The sequence below is a fragment of the Cololabis saira genome, chromosome 3, assembly GCF_033807715.1.
Source record: "Cololabis saira isolate AMF1-May2022 chromosome 3, fColSai1.1, whole genome shotgun sequence".
Classification (NCBI taxonomy): Eukaryota; Metazoa; Chordata; class Actinopteri; order Beloniformes; family Belonidae; genus Cololabis; species Cololabis saira.
In genome coordinates, this window is record NC_084589.1 from 648020 (window position 1) to 669191 (window position 21172).

At 39.2% G+C, this 21172-nt stretch overlaps 1 protein-coding gene across 3 annotated transcripts in view; it reads right to left on the reverse strand.

Annotated features, from left to right (window-relative positions):
* LOC133424349 (anoctamin-10-like) overlaps nt 1-21172 on the reverse strand; it is a 52343-nt gene that overhangs the window by 19055 nt on the left and 12116 nt on the right. For all 3 annotated transcript variants that reach the window (XM_061714904.1, XM_061714888.1, XM_061714897.1), the window contains exons 5-12: nt 19967-20086; nt 16852-17036; nt 15414-15798; nt 14206-14261; nt 14056-14130; nt 12883-13071; nt 10860-11051; nt 9813-9941 (exon numbers count right to left, since the gene is read on the reverse strand). In XM_061714904.1, the coding sequence (XP_061570888.1) occupies nt 9813-9941; nt 10860-11051; nt 12883-13071; nt 14056-14130; nt 14206-14261; nt 15414-15798; nt 16852-17036; nt 19967-20086 (1331 nt within the window). The remainder of the gene's footprint in view (nt 1-9812; nt 9942-10859; nt 11052-12882; nt 13072-14055; nt 14131-14205; nt 14262-15413; nt 15799-16851; nt 17037-19966; nt 20087-21172) is intronic.

Consider the following 21172-nt stretch of genomic DNA (forward strand, 5'->3'; position numbering starts at 1 on the left):
CCCATCATTAAGTTGTGCTACTATGTATGTATGTAATAACACAAGTAATTATAATGTATAGTATTACATTATCATTACTTTACTATAATACTACAGTATAAAAGAGAACAATAAATGTTGTGGTGGGTGGGTGGGTGGATGGATGGATGGATGGATGGATGGATGGATGGATGGATGGATGGATGGATGGATGGATGGATGGATGGATAGACAGATATTATAACTGGGATGTAAACTAGAGAAGGACACATTGCTGGAACAGGTTTCCGTGTGTCAGGAATCAGACTCAGACTCTAATAAATCAGCAGCACAAAGACAACATCTCCGCTGAAAGAAGCAGACGCTGAAAGTCAGCAAAGCAGCCAATCAACCAGCAGAGCAGAAACCCCTGATCTCAGTGACTCGTCACATTGATTTAAAGTGCACAATAAACGCCCAGCTTTTAGCTGATTGGTAATTCTCTTCCAGGCTCATTTATATTTGTGAGCAGCACAAGGTTAGGAGGATGCTGAGTGACAGCGGGCTCAGTCTGGGCCACGCGTTCAGTTTAGTTTGAGGTAACGGATGTGATGGAACTACAAATGCTCAGAGTGAAAGCTGTCTGCATTGTCACATTATCTATTTTATTTTTGGTTTTAAATAAACTGCAACAGCAATGTGCAACAACAATTAAGTGCAACAACAAAGTACTAGAAAAACTAGATGAGTACTAGACAACTTAGATAAACGGAACCTCGTCAATATGTGTATTAATTTAAAAATAACATTCATCCTCCTAACAAGTGAGGGGCAGAAAGGACTAATCGTCTCTTCTGGAAAAGTTCTGAAAGAGACGATGGAAATAATCCTGGAGGGCATAAATACCATTTCTATTTTTAGATTTCCCTATTTCTCATTGCAATCTATATAATTATTAAGCTGAAATGAACTGAATACCATCGTCACGGCAACCCTTCACTGTTAGTGGGAAAATTAGCATTTCTATCCGTTATCATTGCAGCTAATGAGGAGAGAAGAACACACATTTCATGTGAGAAGTCATTACAACTTTCAGCCTTTTTTTCAGATTATACAAGAATTAAAATGATTAAAAAAAAACAAAACAACCTTTTCGGGAGTTGACAACGGAAGAGTATTAGGGCCAGGCAGGAGAAAAATAGAAATAATATTTTAGAGGAGGAAGATTTTTTTCATTATGCACTTCGAGAAAAAGGTCGAAATGTTGAGAAAAAAGTCAAAATTTTGTGAATAAAGTTGAAATGTTGAGAAAAAAGTCAAAATGTAGAGAATAATGTTTAAGTACAATTTCGAGAAAAAAGTCGAAATGTTGAGAAAAAAGTCAAAATTCCGTGAATAAAGTTGAAATGTTGAGAAAAATTGTGAAATTTTCGACTTTATTCTTGAAATTGTATTTCAAAATTATTCTCAACATTTCGTGCACAATAAAAAAAATCTTCCCCTCTCAAAATTTTTTCTCCTGCATGGCCCTAAAACTCTTCCGTAGTTGCTGCAGTATAAAGATGTATATTGTTATCCTTAATCAGATCTCACCCAGCAGAGGGATCAATCCCAACCATATATGTAGATATATTGCAGGGCTCTGGGGTTTGCGTGCGAGCGTGGGGGGGGGGGTTGCTGTGTCAGGTCTCAGCTCTACAATGACTCGGCGTCCTTCACAAATGGTGGCGTGTAAATCCAGTAAATCCACAGTACATTTGCATGGTGGTACAAAGCTGCGCAGCCTGCAGAGGCTCAGCCAAACCTCAGGACATGATGCCAGGGTGTAAAGCTCTGCAGAACACCTCCCTCCATCACAAGTCCAGGCCAACGGTGGACATGAATCTGTACGAGTGACTCCCTCTGATCACATGGAGAAACTATTACTCAGAGCTCACAGAACTTTCCTATTATGGCGCTTTTCCACTAGCACCTACTCAGCCCAACTCAACTCGGTTTGGTTCTTTCCCACTAGGGGTCTAACGTGCCGAGTAGATACTTTTCCTGTAACTACAGGCCACCGATTGGTCGGGGGGTTGGAGTCAGACGTCTGAGTCAGGAGGAGGAAATCAGAGAAAGAGACTCTGAAGGATTCTTGTTCATTTTATTCAACCAGCAACGGCAGCAAAAGTCTGTTTCCTGATCCAACTCTGAGGTGCAGATGTTCATAAACCTGGTGCTGAGGAGAGAATTAAAAAGGGATCTAGATGGAGATAAGGAACGACCAGATCCACCAGGATCTCTGTCACTTCATAGCTGCTCACGGCTCCAGCTGACTTTTCAGCAGTGCAGAGACAAACTAAAAAAATTAAAAAGCGACGCCGCTTGAAGCTTCTCTCACTCTCATATTTTAACTTGATATGGAACACAAGCCACAGACTGCGAAAACTCAAAATCTTACCAGGAATATTTGTCTTATTTCTAGTTAAAATGTTTCATTTTTAGTCAAAAACATTTCATTACACTTAAAACAAGAGTCATTACCAGAAAAATAACTTGTTATTTGACAATTTTCAGCTATTTCAAGTAAATTTTCACTTGAAATAAGTAGAAAAATCTGCCAGTGGGACAAAATGTATCTTCTCATTACAAACAAAAAAATCTTGTTCCACTGGCAGATTTTTCTACTTATTTTAAGTGAAAATCTACTTGAAACAGGTTTTTTCCAGTGTTGAGTCTTGTTTTAAGTGTAATGGGATTTTTTTGAGTAAAAATGAGACATTTTAACTAGAAATAAGACAAATATTCTTGTTAAGATTTGGAGTTTTTGCAGTGCAGCAGCTTCACTCCAACCTCCTACTTCTGCTGCAGGTGCTGAATTGTTATGGAAAAGAAACCAGGCCGAGTTGAGATGAGTTGAGCTGAATAGGTACTAGTGTAAAAACTCCATAAGTAGGGAAACAACACCATTCTGAACGGCAGCTTCTGTCCTCTTACATAACCAAGCTTTATAGGATTAAGTTGCCGTACAGCCAGTGATGCTCTGATAGAGCAGCTCATCAGCGGGCCGAGTCTGCCGGCGTAAGATAATCCGATTATCTAGAAAACAAAGGAATGAGTTTCCTGGGAGCGAGCTGCCGAGCAGAACCGTGGAGAAAAAGGTCACGTGACAGACGGGAAGGAACAGTCCGTCACGTGACCACTCCTCACTTGACGGTTCCAGCTCAGCTGTTGTGTGGGTTTGATGAGCAGGTGATCCAGGCCGACCCGTGACCGCGGAACACCGGCCGTCTGTTTCACTGCCGGGCCGGCCGCCTGCTCACCTCTCACTGACACCAGCCAGCTCTATATTTATATTTCACTGAGCATCACTGCTCCCAGCCAGCATGGACAGATCTGTCTGTGATCTCAGCAGTCAGAGAACTGCAGACACCAGAGGGGACGAGTCTGGGATGGAAACACTGCTGTGTGCCTCCGTTAACCTGCAGAACCTCACTTTTAACAATGCAAACACTTAATGGTTTGCTGAGTACTTTAGGTTTAAAAAGCAACCTCTCAGATATTGTGCATTAGCATCAAGGTGGATTTACATGGAGCCCCGTGGTACTCAGCATTTTAAAACTTTGCCCCTCCCACTCATTAATAGAGATGCACCGATCGATCGGCAACTGATCGGTATCGGCCGATAATGGCCCTATCGGTTTTGATCGGAGATCGGAAAGTAATAGTCCAAAGCAGCGGATCAGTTAATAATCGGATAATCGGATAATCGGATAATCAGATAATCAGATAATCAGATAATCAGATAATCAGATAATCAGATAATCAGATAATCAGTTTGTTTACAACAACAAACTACTTACTGTTCCTACATCTCAGACCCAGGTCTGCTAAACGGGCATGACCGTCTCTAAAAAACATCAACACTGAAAATGGCGTCGCTGGTACGGGAGTTTTACAATGTCCGAATAGGACAACACATTTGCAGTTTGCAAGTTCCAAAGGAGATACCCCGAGGTGGAATGCTACAAAAGAATCTCAACACAACGAAGCTGATAAGACATTTGAAAGTTTCTCACACGAAGGAGTATATTGAGCTTTCAAACTTGGCTGCCGCTAAGGCAGAGAAAGAACAGGAGGTGCAGCAACGCTGCTAACTCAGCTGTAACAGAGACATATAAATGACAGCAAGAAAAATAAAGAAATCGTAAGGTAATGAATTCATACGTCTTGATCATCAGCCGTTTGTCATTGTAGAAAACATCGGGTTTAAATGTCGTTAGCTGTGCGGATCCGCAGTACGCGCTGCTGCGTCGTTAATATTTCACTGATGAAATCCTGTCTGAGTTATAGAAAACTATTTACAGTCCAAACCCTCACGCAGGACGACAGTCGTGTCAGTCGCTTCACGAGTGACATTTAGAGTTCTAGTATGAAGAGTTTTGCTTCACCCACAAGAGTTTCCTCACACACGGCGGATGCTACCACTAAAGCTTTCACAAAGCTCAATAATTCATAATACATTTTTATTTTAAGATTTACAGTAATTCCTCTTTCCTCAGGAAAACTAAGGTTTATAGTTTACACCTTGTATCAACTTTTAGAGAGTGACATGTCTGCTGTTGTCTGTGTTGGTCACATGTTGTACATAATTATTACCACAGGAAAGCTTAAACTACTAAGTTACACTTACTCTTTGTAAACTTAGTCTAAATCATCTCTAAGAGTCTCTAATGTGAAATATTGCACATTGCCTCAGCCTGCAATAAAACAGACAATTCATGATACTTTCTCATCTCCTAATTTTTATACCTAATAATGCAATGTCAGTGTTGTACATGACACAACAATATTGAAGAATTTATGGATTTCACGCTGTGATCGGTGATTGGAAATACCGGGATCAGCAGATACGGCTTTTTGGTGATCGGTGATCGGCCCTCAGAATCCTGATCGCTGCATCTCTACTCATTAATACACACAGCAACGCCACGCTGGCCGGTGCAGTGATAGCTCATCACATGCTGTGAGCTGCCCTGGTTTCTCTCCGTGTTCGTTACAGTTCTCAGATATAATCCATGGTGGCATGTCGGTTTAGAAGAATCTTTTTACCCAGAAGAAAAAAAGAGAAACAACAACGACCCATAACTATGTTCTTCTCTGGAAAAAACACACCTGCACCGCGGCTTTAGGAGAAAAAGACTCTACAGAGTCAGGATGCAGCAGCATCAGAAGAGCAGGGAAATACACGCCAATCATGGTTTGTCCTAATGTACTTATTGTATTTTTTTCATAATCCTTTTTCATTTTCTCCCGTTCAAATCCGGTTACTCGGGTCGTGGTGGGGCTGATCTCCACAATTTGAAGCCTTGTATAATAATTGTAAAAAAATTAAAAAAAAAAAAGGTTGCTACTTCGCGGATTTCACTTATCACGGGTTCTTTTAGGAACATAACCCCCGCCAAAAACCAGGGATTACTCTACAATCGGTTCCAAGTCTATGTTGTTCTTTAATTCATTTTTCTGCGAATGGGCTTTTAGATTGATTTTAATGAGGAGCTGCAATTTACCAATACAGATGCATAAACCTTAAGACTCCACGAGTTTAACTTCATTCCAATGTAGTTAAAGAGGCCACATGAGTGAGGAAACTTAAGGCAACCACAGAATCCAGGTAAATATCTATCTATGGCCTTCCTCACGCGTCACGTCAGTTCTGATCTCCACGGAGATCTGCACGCCTTTTTGGTGGTAAATGTTGGCAGTGAATCGAAAGTACAAATTAGAAGAAGAAAGAATCCCTCTGCATGATTAAATTAAATAATCACTTCCTACATTCTGGACTACAGAGAGTCCTATGAACATGTGCAGCTGGGCCCCGATCCAAGTCTGGCAGGCACGAGGTTGCCGCTGCGCCTCTTCAGTGAATACTCCATTACTCTGACTGGTGTCGGGTGCAGAGCAAAAGTTTAGCTTCAACAATACAAGGAATTAGTGATGCCCCGATACCGATACTGGCAGAAATTCTCCGATACGACGCACCGATACCACTTGATTGTTGTTGTAGTTACTAGTTAGTGACTCTAGGGGGAGATGTTGAGCTGCAGTCAGCGTGGTGATGAGAAGAGAGTGATACATGAGTGAGAAGAGAGTGATACATGAGTGAGACTGGCAGTGCCATTTCAGGCAAGATAGTAACAATTAATGCAGCGGGACGTCAGCAGTTGGACATATTTCAGAATAAGAGACGATGACAGAAGCAAGACAGACTGAAGCTACTGATGCTAAGGTGTCAAGAGGAGGGAAGGAGAATATGTCGTTTAATATCAGCAACTTGATAAAACATCTCAAGACGCATCATAAAGCTGAGGATATGGAGTTTACTAATGTTACTACAAGAACACAACAGCAACATTAGCTCAGGTTCTGCAAAAGAGACAGATAATGGCAAGAGACAAGTTAAAATAATGGAGGCTCTAAGCGTTATCTAGCGCTGGATAAGCAGCTACTGAAGTTGGAGAAGACGAAGGATTTCACCGTCTTCTCGACGCACTCGAGCCGTGATATGATGTTTCATTGATATGTTATATGTTTGATATTTTCTTGTGAAGACAGTGCCAGTGTGGAGACTTTTTATTGACACAGAAAGATTATTTTTTGTTTAAAGTAGTTATTCTACTCATTTTATTTATTTTTATTGAATGTATCTGTTGCAAATAAAACCTGTCTTCCAATTCATTTAATTTTCTCATTGCATTTTTAGCCTAGTTATTTTTGTGGTAGAAGTATCGTATTGGTACTCGGTATCGGCAGCCAAGTACACAAATTAAAATACTCGTACTCGGTGTGAAAAAAATGGTATTGGGGCATCCCTATAAGGAATCATGGGAAAGAAAAGCATCCTCACGTACCTCGCCTAAGAAAGGCTGTTTCATATGTAACGCCTCCCTGAGGAGAAGGGAACGTTCTTCCATCGTATCTGGAAATGCAATAAAGTTCAACTATTCTGTTGGGAGATTAAACAAGCTTTAGAGCAGGGGTCACCAATCCTGGTCCTCGAGGGCCGGTGTCCTGCATGTTTTAGATGTTTCTCTGCTTTAACACACCTGATTCTAATTAATCCTCGTTACCAGCTTGTCATCAAAGTCTGGATAGTTCTGTTAATGACACAGCCACTTGTATCATGGTGCAATGAAGCAGGGAAACATCTAAAACCTGCAGGGACACCGGCCCTCGAGGACCAGGATTGGTGACCCCTGCTTTAGAGACTATACTAGGTATAACATTTATTCTTGACCCTAAAATGTTTATCCTAGGTTTATATCCTGATAGACATCATATGTCTAGGAAAATAATAAATAGCTTGCAAAAAGAGTCAGAGCACTCATGGAAGAGAACCAGTAAACCACAATTCATTAACTGGATTAAGGAAATGTCTACAACTTTACCTATGGAAAACATTACTTACATTATAAAGGGCAAACTATCATTATTTCAAAACATTTGTGGTCCTTTCATGGAATATATGTTGAGTTTGGATTAAGCGGTCTGGGGAGTGGGGGGGACGATCCTTGGCTGTTCTAAAATCATTTCCTTTCTTTTGATACTTGATTTCTTTATTCTGTGTGAATTGTACATTCGAGTTTGTATTTCTGAACTTTGCACGCTGAAATAATTTGGGCTAACCCTTGAAAAATAGAGAAACCTTTGTTGTTTTGATTGATTGTTTTTCTTTCTTTTTTCTCTTTCCTTTTCTTTGTTGTTTTGATTGATTGTCTTTCTTTCTTTTTTCTCTTTCCTTTTCTCATATAAACTAAACTGAGTGTTGCTTTATGATATCTCATAAATACCTGACTTGTAAGGAAATATGATTGGAATGCTGGATGATAATTCAGCTGCCCTTGATGTTTCCTTTTATGTAAGAGCTCTTATTTTTTTGTGTATCATTGGAAAGATTTTGAAAACCAAATAAAGATAATGTTGGAAAAAAAAGAAAGGAAGGCTGTTTAATCGCTGACTATCACATTTGGACTGTGGCTCCATCTAGTGAGGAGAAATGTCTTCAGCTGCACAAGTTTGATGGCGAACATGGAAAGACACACAAGGCCACACCTCCATGATAACAGTAATCTAACTGAGGACAGAGAAGCAGACGAGGACAGGTGTAGTAGAAGTACCAGTCCTGCTAGTCTGTCCTGAGTCTGGGATGTCCATCTGTTTGAAGGAACCAATGATGCTTTTCCACTAGTACCTACTCAGCCCGACTCCACTCCACTCGGTTTGGTTCTTTTCCACCAGGGGTCTAACGTGTCGAGTAGATACTTTTCTGTAACTATTCTGCCGAGGTTCTAAGCTGCTGAGTCGGCTGTATCTGACATCATCACACTACAGACCACTGATTGGTCGGGGGGTTGGAGTCAGACGTCTGAGTCAGGAGGAGGAAATCAGAGAAAGAGACTCTGACGGCAGCTTGCTTACACACATACATACATACATACATACACACATACATACATACATACATACATACATACATACATACATACATACATACATACATACATACATACATACATACATACATACATACATACATACATACATACATACATACATACATACATACATATATATATATATATATATATATATATGTATATATATATTAGGGCTGTCAAACGATTATTTTTCTTAATCGCGATTAATCGCATGTTGTCCATAGTTAACTTGTGATTAATCGCATATTAATCGCACATTTATTCACACATTTCTTTTGCTGTTCTAAATTACCTTAAGGTATATTTTAAATGTTTTTAATACTGTTAACAACATGAGAAAGGGCAAAAATGCTGCTTTATGCCAATGTTTATTCAATTTTCCACAAAAAAATCTTTTGACCTGAATGTAACATTCCTTCATAAATACAAACACAATCTAGTCCCAACTTTACACTTGTAAAGACTAACTTAAGATTCCTTGTTTTTTTAAGCAGCTCAATGTAAAACAATGAACCATATGCGTCACAAACATTGTACAAGAAGTGCATTGGTCAGTTACATTTTCCATGTAATTATGTCTAACCTCGTATGGAGGAAAATAAAAGGCTCAAAAAATATCCTCTTCTCCTTAGTGGGATCAAAACAGGGGGATACAAAAACGAAATCACAAACAAATAAAGTGCACATGTAACAGCAGGGAGTAACTCAACCTGTTAAGTGCAGTTGGGTTAATGTATCCAGGTGAGGAACCAGCCTCCTTCCCTCACATAATGTATATATATATACATACATACATATATATATATATATATATATATATATATATATATATATATATATATATATATATATATATATATATATATATATATATATATACACATACATACCTGGCTATGTATAGAAATTGTGCTGCTTGGAATTCTACCATATCATAAGGTTTTGTTATTTTAGACTTTACAAATAATAATAATAAGGATGATTGTGTTATGTTATGTTCTGTTATTGTATAGTGTTGTACTACACTGCACTTAATCACGTTGTTAATCATTCTATGTCGAATTGTGTTTTTTTTTGTTTTTGACCACGTATTTTGACTGGCACAGATGCAAAAAGAATTTACAAAAGGACAATAAATTGAAACTAAGTAACTAAAGATGAAGTCAGGGAACCGTAGCGGTGGAAAACACGTCCCCACAAGTGGACCAGCTGTCCTCTGGACATTCCCAACTAACACCAGTCATCCCACAGCAATCAGAGCTGCTTAGGAACCACGAGACCCGTGTGTGTGTGTGTGTGTGTGTGTGTGTGTGTGTGTGTGTGTGTGTGTGTGTGTGTGTGTGTGTGTGTGTGTGTGTGTGTGTGTGTGTGTGTTACCTCCACAGCCACCGTCCACAGTATGAGCTGCGTGTCGGACTCAGGGAAGTATCCCTTCACTTGTGGGGACAGGCCGATCAGAGCACAGTTGGTAACCACGGCGATCACGCTCATGGCCTCGAAGGCCAGCTGCACAGACGACACAGAGAACCATTAGCAGGAAACAGGGAGGGACGCTCGTCCTCTCTGACCACATCACAAGTCCCAGCATTAATGACGGCACAAGCAGTTTTCTGACAGATAGGAGTTATAATCTGACCAGGATTATGCTGATTGTTGTAAACACACGGATAATTAGGATTAGGCCTGTTTTGAAAAAATGATTTTCTACACACAGAGGGAGGACAGGTACAACATGAATGCACACCCTCCCTGTGAACCGCAGCAGGTACTAGGCCTGTGGTGAAAAAATAGATTTTCGGATTCTAAATCGATTCTCATATTAATTCCTAAAAATCGATTCATATATCTAAAGATCGATTTTTTTTTCATCATTACAACTTTTGGTATTTTTTCGTTTATGCCCAAAAAAGGAATGTTTTGTTGGACACGAGAATAACTAGTGTCCTGTTTTTGCCTTTAAAGGTATGAAAACATTAAAAAACACATAAATAATTGCATAAATCGCTGACGCTCGCTCGCATCGCATGCATGACACGGTGTAAAGGCTGATTTATGGTTCTGCGTTACACCAACGCAGAACCGTAATTCAGCCTCCGCCGGCCGGAGCTTCCACCATTTTTTCGTAGCGGTGTATCGCGTCATTCAGGCAGCCAATCAGCACAGTGCCTCATTATCATAGCTCCGCCCACTCAGAATCCTGCATAGATAATGAGGTTAGAGATAAAAACATGGTTTAGAGGCTGAATTTCTAATTTATTTAGAAAAAAATAATCAAAAGCTTGTTTTTAAGACATTCAAGGCCTGTTTAAAATAGACATTAAATGCCATAATAGGTCCCCTTTAAGGTAAACTAAAAGGAAACATGCAGTCATCCGTGCACGGCTAAACTGAGCCAGCACGGGCGTGTCCGGGAAGTGGCCCCACCTGCCACACCCCGATGTTTGCAGCGGGGTCGGAGAAGGGCCGCTTGAACACGTGGCACATCTTGAAGGCGTCGGAGTAGAGCTCGGTGATGTTGTTCAGCACCACCAGCACCGCCGCCAGAGGATACACGCAGGAGAACAGGCTCACGTAGCCGAACAGCAGGAACAGCTCCAGGTAGTCGTCAAACGTGCCCTGAGAGACCACCAGGGGAGCAAGGTGAGTTTATCTGTACAGCACAATTCAACACAAGGTCATTAAAGTGCTTTACATCAACATTAACAGCGGCAAGACATAATTAAACAGTAAATAACAAATAAAATGATAAGAAAAGAGGTAAAATAATAAAAAGTACAAGTTGTTAAAAAGTAAGGGCAGTAGAGTACAGCAGGTAAGTATTTAATTTAATAGTACATTTCAGTAAACAGTAATGTTTTAATCCTGATTTAAAGGAGCTGACAGTGGCAGAAGACCTCAGGTCTACAGGAAGTTTGTTCCACCGGTAATATTTAATTCGGAATTAAATAATTCAGAATTAAACTATTTTCCTTGGAGTTTACATGGAAATAGTAATTCTGAATTGAGGTTTACATGGAAAACACGTTTGATGGTCTTTCTCCAATTCCTCTCCAGGTCTGGGTGTTGGGAAGGTTCTGATTGGATAGGGGGGGGACCGGAAGTTAAACTACTGGAAGAAAAACTAACTTAGCCGCTACAACTTTGAAAAGCTCACAATTTTTATGTTTCCTGTTTCCATCTGTTCTTTTAATTATTTCTATTTATTAAATAAATGTTCTCTGCTCTTGACCAGCGTTTACTGCTGCTGCATCTTGAAACTTTGTTTGGAAAACCAGCCCAGCAGGAATATAAGCGTCATGGAGACAGACGGGCGAGGGAACGAGCAGAAAGAAAGACCGGGATTAATTTAAAGCTGAATGAGTGGATACATGATCACTGAATTATTCTATTCGGATTTAAAATCGGAATAAACCAGCCACTTAGTTCGGAATTAAGTTTAATTCGGAACGGCCATTTTCATTCAGAATTAGGTGTTTACATGGTCATTTTTACTCATTTTAAGGCCCCATTTACACGGAGCAAAAACTGTGGTGTTTTCATGCGTTTTGGCCGTTCGTTTACACGAAAACGAAGCTCAAAGTCTCCAAAAAACATCATTTCTGAAAACTCCGGCCAAAGTGGAGATTTGCAAAAACTCCGTCTTCACGTTTGCTTGTAAACAGAGAGAAACGGACATTTAGGCTTCAGAACGTCACATTATGAGACAGAAACGTCACCACACTGCAAAAACTCAAAATCTTAACAAGAATATTTGTCTTATTTTAGTTAAAATGTTTCATTTTTAGTCAAAAAAATCTCATTACACTTAAAACAAGACTCATCACTGGAAAAAAGTGAAAATTTACTTGAAACAGGTGAAAATTGTCAAATAACAAGTTATTTATCTGGTGATGACTCTTTTTTTGTTTTAAATGAGATTTTTTGACTAAATATGAGACATTTCAACTAGAAATAAGACAAATATTCCTGGTAAGACTTTGAGTTTTTGCAGTGCAGCGTCATGTGTGCGACCTGTGTTTACAATTTGTTTGTAACCGTCAATATTTTCTTGTATTTTACCTGTTTTATATTCTAAAGTCACACTTAAAAGTAACTCCACTTCTCTGTCACTCCAAACCAAAGACTCGTTCATCTTGGAAGTAACTGGAAGTTACTCGTGTCATTTGTTGATGTTTTTTTCCAGGATTCTGATTGGCTAGCATGACTTTATCTTCTCGTTACACTGCCCCCTGTAGGTTTGGCTGCTCATAGCACCTTAACAGCTATTTATGCAGGTTCCTGGAAATGATGGTATTTTTCAAAACGTAGATGGGGAAATATCTGTTTTTGTAAATACCCGGCTATGTGGCCTAAATCGGATTTAATTTTAATTCTGAATTAAAGAGGAATTAAACTTCCCATGTAAAGGCACTGATTGTGTGTGTGATCCTTGATCCTTTCTACCCACCAGGTATGTGCTCATGTCGGCCTCCAGGCAGACCTGCTCCTTCAGGAGCAGCTCCCTGCCCTCCGTGCTCCTCCTCTTCTGGGCTCTGCGGATCATCTTCTTGTTGCGTCTCCTCTGCAGCCAGTACGGGAGGAAAGCCTCCATGCACTGGTTCAGGATCTGGCTGGTGATCAGCAGCGTGGCCAGACTCTGCACACACGGAGGACAGGGGAGGAAGAGGTGAGGAGGAGAGCAGGACACGGGGGACCAGTACTCTGGTTGTAAAAAACAATCAGGGGGGATGGTGGATTTGATCATATGGGGACAGATAATTTGTGCTGATTACAAATAATATAATATATTACAAATAATAGCAGTGACCAAAACACCTGCAGAAATACTGCAGGAATGACATAGCAGCAGTTAAATGCAGCCTTCTGTAAGCTTTAAATATCCACTGGGCTTACATCAAATACATCAAAACACAACAATAAAAAACACTTTTCTGAACTTATCAATATGACTCTGTCCTTCACAGGATAAGTAAAATGGATCACTGCAAAAACTCTAAATCTTAACAAGAATATTTGTCTTATTTCTAGTTAAAATGTCTCATTTTAGTAAAAAAAAATCTCATTACACTTTTTATTCAATCTTATTTGTTATTTACTGTCTAATTATGTCTTGCCGCTTTTAATGTCAATGTAAAGCACAGCTTGTGTTGAATTGTGCTATATAAATAAACTTGCCTTGCCTTAAAACAAGACTCATCACTGGAAAAAACAACAATTTTCACCTGTTTCAAGTAGATTTTCACTTGAAATAAGTAGAAAAATCTGCCAGTGGAACAAGATTTTTTTTCTTGTAATAAGAAGATAAATCTGGTCCCACTGGCAGATTTTCCTACTTATTTCAAGTGAAAATGTACTTGAAACAGGTGAAAATTGTCAAATAAGTTATTTTTCTGGTGTTATTTTTCTGGTGATGACTCTAAATGTTGAAATAGCAGTAAAACCACATTCATTGATGAAATGACATAAGGGATGGAAAGGGGGGATGGCAGTTTTACAGGGAGGATGATTTGGACCGTTTCTATTTCAGGGGGGGATGCCATCCCCCCTCATCCCCCCTCAACTCCATTACTGCGGGGGATAGAGGGACGGAGGGACGGAGGGATGGAGGCGAGCGGCCCACCTGTCGGAGCAGCACCATGTCCTGCATGGCGAAGGCGATGTAGAACAGCGAGGCGAAGCAGTTGAAGAAGTTGAACTAGAAGGAGAGAAGAGCAGCTGTAACCCCGTCAACGACACGAGAAGCTGCCGCCGGCGCTGGAGAGTCACTCACCACCAACACCTTGAGAACCAGGTGGTTCTGGTACGACGACTCCAGCCGGTGGTTTTCTACACACACAGGGAGGACAGGTACAACATGAATGCTCACCCTCCCCGTGAACCACAGCAGATACTAGGCCTGAAAAAAATGGATTTTCCGATTCTAAATCGATTCTCATGTTAATTCCTAAAAATTGATTCATATGTCTAAAGATCCATTTTTTTTCATCATTACAACTTTTGGTATTTTTTTGTTTATACCCAAAAAAGGAATGTTTTGTTGGACACGAGAATAACTGGTGCCGTGTTTTTGCCTTTAAATATGTTTAGAGGTATGAAAACATTAAAGTTTTCAGTTATAATTGCATAAATTGTCTATATTTCATTACTTTATATACTGTCTTGGGGTTACATTTGGATAAAATACTACAAACCAAATTCTCAAAAATTAAAAACCGAAAAAGGAAGAAATAAAAACGGAATCTGGGAAAAAATAAAACCAATTTCATTCGTCTCTGTTTGCTGCCCTGGATCTGTTTGGTAATTCTGCTCCACAATGTTTCTGAAACAGTTACACTGCAGAAACTCAAAATCTTAACAAGAATATTTGTCATATTTCTAGTTAAAATGTTTCATTTTTAGACAAACAAATCTCATTACACTTAAAACAAGTGTCATTACCAGAAAAATAACTTGTCACCTTTTTGACTAAAAATGAGACATTAAAGACACTAAAAATTGACAAAATTGTCAAATAACAAGTTATTTTTCTGGTAATGACTCTTGTTTTAAGTGTAATGAGATTTTTTGACTAAAAATGAGACATTTTAACTAGAAATAAGACAAATATTCTTGGTAAGATTTTGAGTTTTTGCAGTTATTCATTCATTCATCATTATCCAGTCATTCTGGGAGCTGATTGGTCCTTACAGCATCATTAGCTGCCAATACTTGCTTTTGAATCTCAATATAATACTAGTTTAATATGCTGCAGAACTACAGTCATATAATTCATGCAACAGCTCAAAAAACAGTTTTAATAACACTAACCCAAATCAATATCCGAATCAAATCAAATCTTGATAATCGTTTCAGAATCTTAAGAGTCGAAATCGAATCGATTCTTGATATTTGAATGGATCCCCAGCCCTGGTACTGTTATATGGAAACAATTGCTTTTTCAAATAAGCAGAACATTTCCCAAAAAAATTGCGTCCTCACCCCAGCCGGTGAGGAACTCGGCAGCGTATCTGTAGATGAGGTTCATGATCTCGATGACGACGGCGTAGATGATGCTGGGGACGAACAGCAGCACTCCGGTCCAGAATCCGGGATCGGCGTCGTGCACGGAGAGCGCCCAGCCCTCCATCTGGAAGTAGATCATCATGACGTACAGGGACAGGTAGAGGCAGAGCAGCACGAAGGGCAGGGACACCAGGTAAATGCGCAGCAGGCGCCGGGCGTTGGGGTAGGTGGGCTCCTCGCGGCCCGTCACCGGGTTGAAGCCCAGCACGCCGTGGAACCCGGAGCGCGGCTCCTCGAAGGCCTTCTTCCTGCTCAGAGTGCCCCACTTGTAGGCCAGAGACGCGCTCCAGCGCTTCCACAGCTGCAGGAGGGGAGTGGATAAGACATGAGAATAATCAGAAGAAAACAATATAGTCATCCTTCACATTTATTATTTATACACCGTTATGTCGTATGTCGACCTGCGGAGTGAAACTGTGGAACAGCCTGAACATGGAGCTAAAACAAAGTCAAAACATATCACCATTTAAAAAAAGATACAAAGAAACATTCTATTCAAAATACAGATCCGAATAAATATGTAGATATATAGATTAAAATTATGGATATAGATATGTTATATTTAGGTATGTATATATATATATATATATATATATATATATATATATATATATATATACACATATATGTATATATTGAGTTATATTATACATACAGTATTTGTGTATCTATATCTCTATTAATATATATTGATCTATAGTTATATGTAGATATGTCGATATATAGATTTATAGTCATTTTTATGTATATAATTGGAGGTAAATATATGAACCGGTATATATAGCATATCTACTCTTATATAGTTATTCAAGTATATTGTTATACCATTGCTGTCTATTGTTCTCTATTATATTGTAGTATTATAGTAAAGTAATGATAATGTAATACTATACATTATAATTACTTCTATTATTACATACATACATAGTAGCACAACTAAATGCTGGGTGTTTGTTTTGTTTTCTTTGATTTGTTTTGATTTTGACTATATTTATATATACATATAATTGAGTATTATATGTATGTATAAATGTTGAGATTCATGTTGAAATACAATTTCAAGAATAAAGTCGAAATTTCGTGAATAAAGTCGAAATTTCGACTTTTTTGTGGAAAGTTGAATAATCATTGGCATAAAGCAGCATATTTGCCCTTTCTCATGTTGTTAACAGTATTAAAAACATTTAAAAAATACCTTAAGGTAATTTAGAACAGCAAAAAATGTGTGAATAAATGTGCGATTAATATGCAATTAATCGCGAGTTAACCATGGACAACATGCAATTAATCGTGATTTTAAAAATGAATGGTTTGACAGCTCTAGTTTCTATACTTGTGAGAGCACGGTTCCTACCTCCAGGATGACGGTGCACCAGACCACGTTGAACACGGCGAACACCACGTATTTGTCGTAGTCGTCCCAGTCGAACAGGTAGTAGGGCAGGCCGATGAGGGCCATGGGCAGCAGGGCCAGGGTGAAGTACTCCAGGAAGCTGAAGTACAGAGCCTGGCCCTCTCCGTAGTAGTGTCTGATCTCATCTGAGGACAGAAAACACCAGCAACATCACCGAGACGCTGTCCCACCGTCCCAGAGAGCAGAAAACCACCAGCAACATCACAGAGACGCCTGTCCCCCCGTCCCAGAGAGCAGAAAACACCAGCAACATCACGAAAGGCCTGTCCCACCGTCCCAGAGAGCAGAAAACCACCAGCAACATCATGAAAGGCCTGTCCCACCGTCCCAGAGAGCTTCCAGTGCCGGAAGAACTCTATTTAAAAAGTTAGACGCAGAGTCCACGTCTAACTTACAACCAGTTTTTTTGCCACCATTTTTTTCCCGTTTTTTTGTCTGCATATATATTAATGGTTAATACCAAGTTTATAAAAAGCTAAGACGCATGTATATATATATATATATATATATATATATATATATATATATATATATATATATATATATATATATATATATATATATATATATATATATATGCAAGCCGCAGATATTTATGTTGTTAGATTGTTAGGATGTTAGGATTTTGAACTGTAAATGATGTACATGTTTGTACCTAAATAGATCTTTCCTAACAGTGTCTTTTAACACGGCAGCAACTTTGCTGATTAAAACGGGACAGAACCAAGAGAAAATAACCGCTATTTATTTATCTATTTATCTGTTTGAAATCTGCTTCTACCTACTTCTATCTGCTAAAGAAGAAGTAGCGTATTCTTCTTTGCATTTATTTTGTCTTAGTTTTGATTCTAATTCCGGTTAGAGCGCCCCGAGGGAATTACCGTATTGGCCCAAATATAAGACTTAAAAATAAGACAGCGATAACAGAAAATGGAGAAACGTAGCGACAATCTGGAGAAAAGTGGGTGGAAGATCAGCAGGTAAACCGACAGCTGAGGAGAAGTTATGATGCAAACTTCAAGATGATGATTTGAATGAGGCAAAATAACATGCTTTTTCTGTCGAATATATTAGATTTATTTTTTTTCATTAAAACTTTTCTCCGAATTCTGAGATAATTATCTCGTTAATTCAGAAAAACAGAGCAAATTTTTTTTTTCTCAAGTGAATGCAATACGCTTCCGTAAAAATCTGTTAAATATATTGTATTACAGTTTTTCACAATTGTTTAAACACATTTATTGGAACATCAGACACAATGTGCACATCCTGAAACTCATGTTTCAGGTGGCTAAACCAATCCTGCTGAACTCCAAGCACATTTACTGCTCTAGACTCAAATTCCCATTCCATACCACACATTTCTCACAACACTACACACAATTCCCAATATCCTGCACACTCTTCCTGATTTCCCTCTCTTGCTGTTCACACAGAACACACAGTCAATCACATTTCTAAACTCCAAAGGCTGTTGTGCAAAATGCAATCAGCAATTTACCATTGAATTCATATTCATTGATGAAGCGGGGTAAACCTTGTAAAAAGAAGGCGCCAAGGGAGGAATATCATCGGCCAGCGTGCCATCACAGAGGTCCCTGGCCAACGTGGAGGGAACATAATGTGTGCTGCCATCAATCACCACGGCGTCCTCCATCACCATGCCACCCTTGGCCCCTACAACCCTGCACTTCTTCTAGCATTCCTGGACCAGCTCTACAATATCCTTGTCCAGCCAGACCAGATGGAGGACACAGAGGTGGTCAGGTTCGTTGTTATCTGGGACAATGTCAGTTTCCACCGGGCTGCTCTGGTCCGTGAGTGGTTCAGGGTCCATCCAGAAGTTGATGTCCTATATCTCCCTCCATACTCTCCCTTCCTCAACCTAATTGAGTAGTTTTTCTCTGCCTGGAGATGGAAGGTATACGAGAGAAATCCTCAGACACGGATCCCACTGCTGCAGGCCATGGAGGACGCATGTGGCGATGTCACTGCTGAAGCCTGTCAAGGCTTCATACGGCATTGTAGGAGATTCTTCCCCCGCTGCTTGGCCAGGGAGAACATCACTGCTCGACCAGGGAGAACATCGCCTGCGACGTGAATGAGGTCCTGTGGCCAGCCAGGGATGAAAGGCAGGATGCAGCTTAAAACTTTTGTTCTGTTTCTATTTTTTGTCAAGTTTTCATCCACAGCTTGCTGTGATGTCCAGTGGACTGCACATTTTGAGTCCAAATACTGTAAAATATTATTTGTTGTTACAGTAAAGAATTGTGTGTTTTCTATTTGAGTAGCCTCAAATAAGACATAAGAATACTATATGGTGATATATTCCATCCAACAGCTGAAGGTGTAACACTGAACATACAAAAGCATGATTCTACTGAGGCATTCATAGAGTGTTTTCCATTCATACTATAGTGTCTTCCATTCTGCATATCAGTGTTCAGTGGGTGCTTAGAAATGTCTACTCAAATGATGTATGTGTTTGGCATTTGAGAAGGAAATACAATTTAGTGAAGAGTTAACACTGTTTTGAAGGTAGAGTGTGCTTTTGCAAGAGTAGGATTTTGCATTTTGTGTGTGAGTTTTGTAATTTGTGTTTAGAGTTTTGCGAAAGTGAGGTAGTCTATCAGGAAATGTGTTTAAACAATTGTGAAAAACTGTAAATTAAATGATAGAAATAAATAAAAAAAAAAAATATTGAATACTTTATTATCATTATTATTATTACCTTTATTATTATTTCTTTTTTTTTAGGCCTTCTCTGAAGGCGTAGAAGGCCCTGAAGGTTCCCCACTGCGATAAACATTTGGTTATCCATCTAAAGTGCTGCAGCCACCGGCGTTTCAGAATCAGATAAATCTGGTTCCTAGCCGTGTTCTCAAGCTGGTCGGAAAGGGTTCAGATGACAACTATGAGAGAGGAGGAGGTAGAAAGATCTAACAGCGTCTCCACCACCGTCTCAGTCGAGGTCGTGCTCACACAAATGAAGGCGTCTGCACTAACGTCACATTTACGGGACAGATCAGGAGAAGCCATCACATCTTCCACTTACCGAGCGGCTGGAAGGACAACTTGACTCTTTTATACCAAGTAAAAGAAAGTCTCTTCAGTTCTTCACTTTCATGGAGAGGAAAAACTTGGATCAGGATTCCTTTGGATTGTAATCTGCGGACTGCGGAGAAAAAAGAAAAATTACTTCATCCACAATTTTTCTGTCGCCACTCCACGTTGATGCCATTCTGATCCGTTCAATAATGAAAATCCTGATGAATAAAATAGCTGGGAGGCAATTCATGAAAATCGTGAACTTGGGGAAAAGTTTTTGATATTTGGCATAGTGTTAGGTATGGACATAAGGTTTTCAAAAACCACCGCAAACAAATTGGGATGGCTTTTTTGTGTGTTATTTTAATAAAATCCTATTCTTTCACTGTGACTTAGTTCTGAGGTTATGTTCATCCTAAGCCTGAATGAAGGCCACTGTTCTCACCCAGTGAGATTGATTCTACAGCGATAGTGAGCCCTATATAATCTTTCTATGTGATTTTATTCTAGAGATATGGAGTTCTTTGTGCAAAAAATGACCTTGAAAATTAAATATGACCTTCAACATGACCTTGAAATAGGAAATGTATCTCAGAATTGAATTCCTAGCACCAAAAAAGTAGAGAAAGTGACAATATACAACAATCTAGGACAGCGGTCGGCAACCCGCGGCTCTAGAGCCGAATGCGGCTCTTTAGCGCCGCCCTGGTGGCCCCTGGAGCTTTTTCAAAAATGTTTGACCTTTTTTTCCTTTTTTTTTCTTCCTCTTTTTTTTCTTTTTTTTCCTTTTTTTCTCTTTTTTATTCTTTTTTTCTTTTTTTCCCTTTTTTTCTTTTTTCTTCTTTTTTCTTCCTTTTTCTTTTCCTTTTTAATCTCGACATTTCAACTTTTTTCTCGAAATTTGGACTTTTTTCTCGAAATATTGAATTTTTTCTCAACATTTCGACTTTTTCCTCAAGATTGTACTTCAACATTAATCTCGACATTTTGACTTTTTTCTCAGAATTTCGACTTTTTTCTCGAAATTTCAACTTTTTTCTCGACATTTCGACTTTTTTCTCGAAGTGCATAATGAAAAAAAAATCTTCCCCCAGTTATAACTAACACATCCAAAGATACATGCAGCATGTGTTGTCTTCATTCTAAGGCTTATACAAGACTTTTCATTTTTTGTGGCTCCAGATATATTTGTTTTTTTCTTTTTGGTCCAATA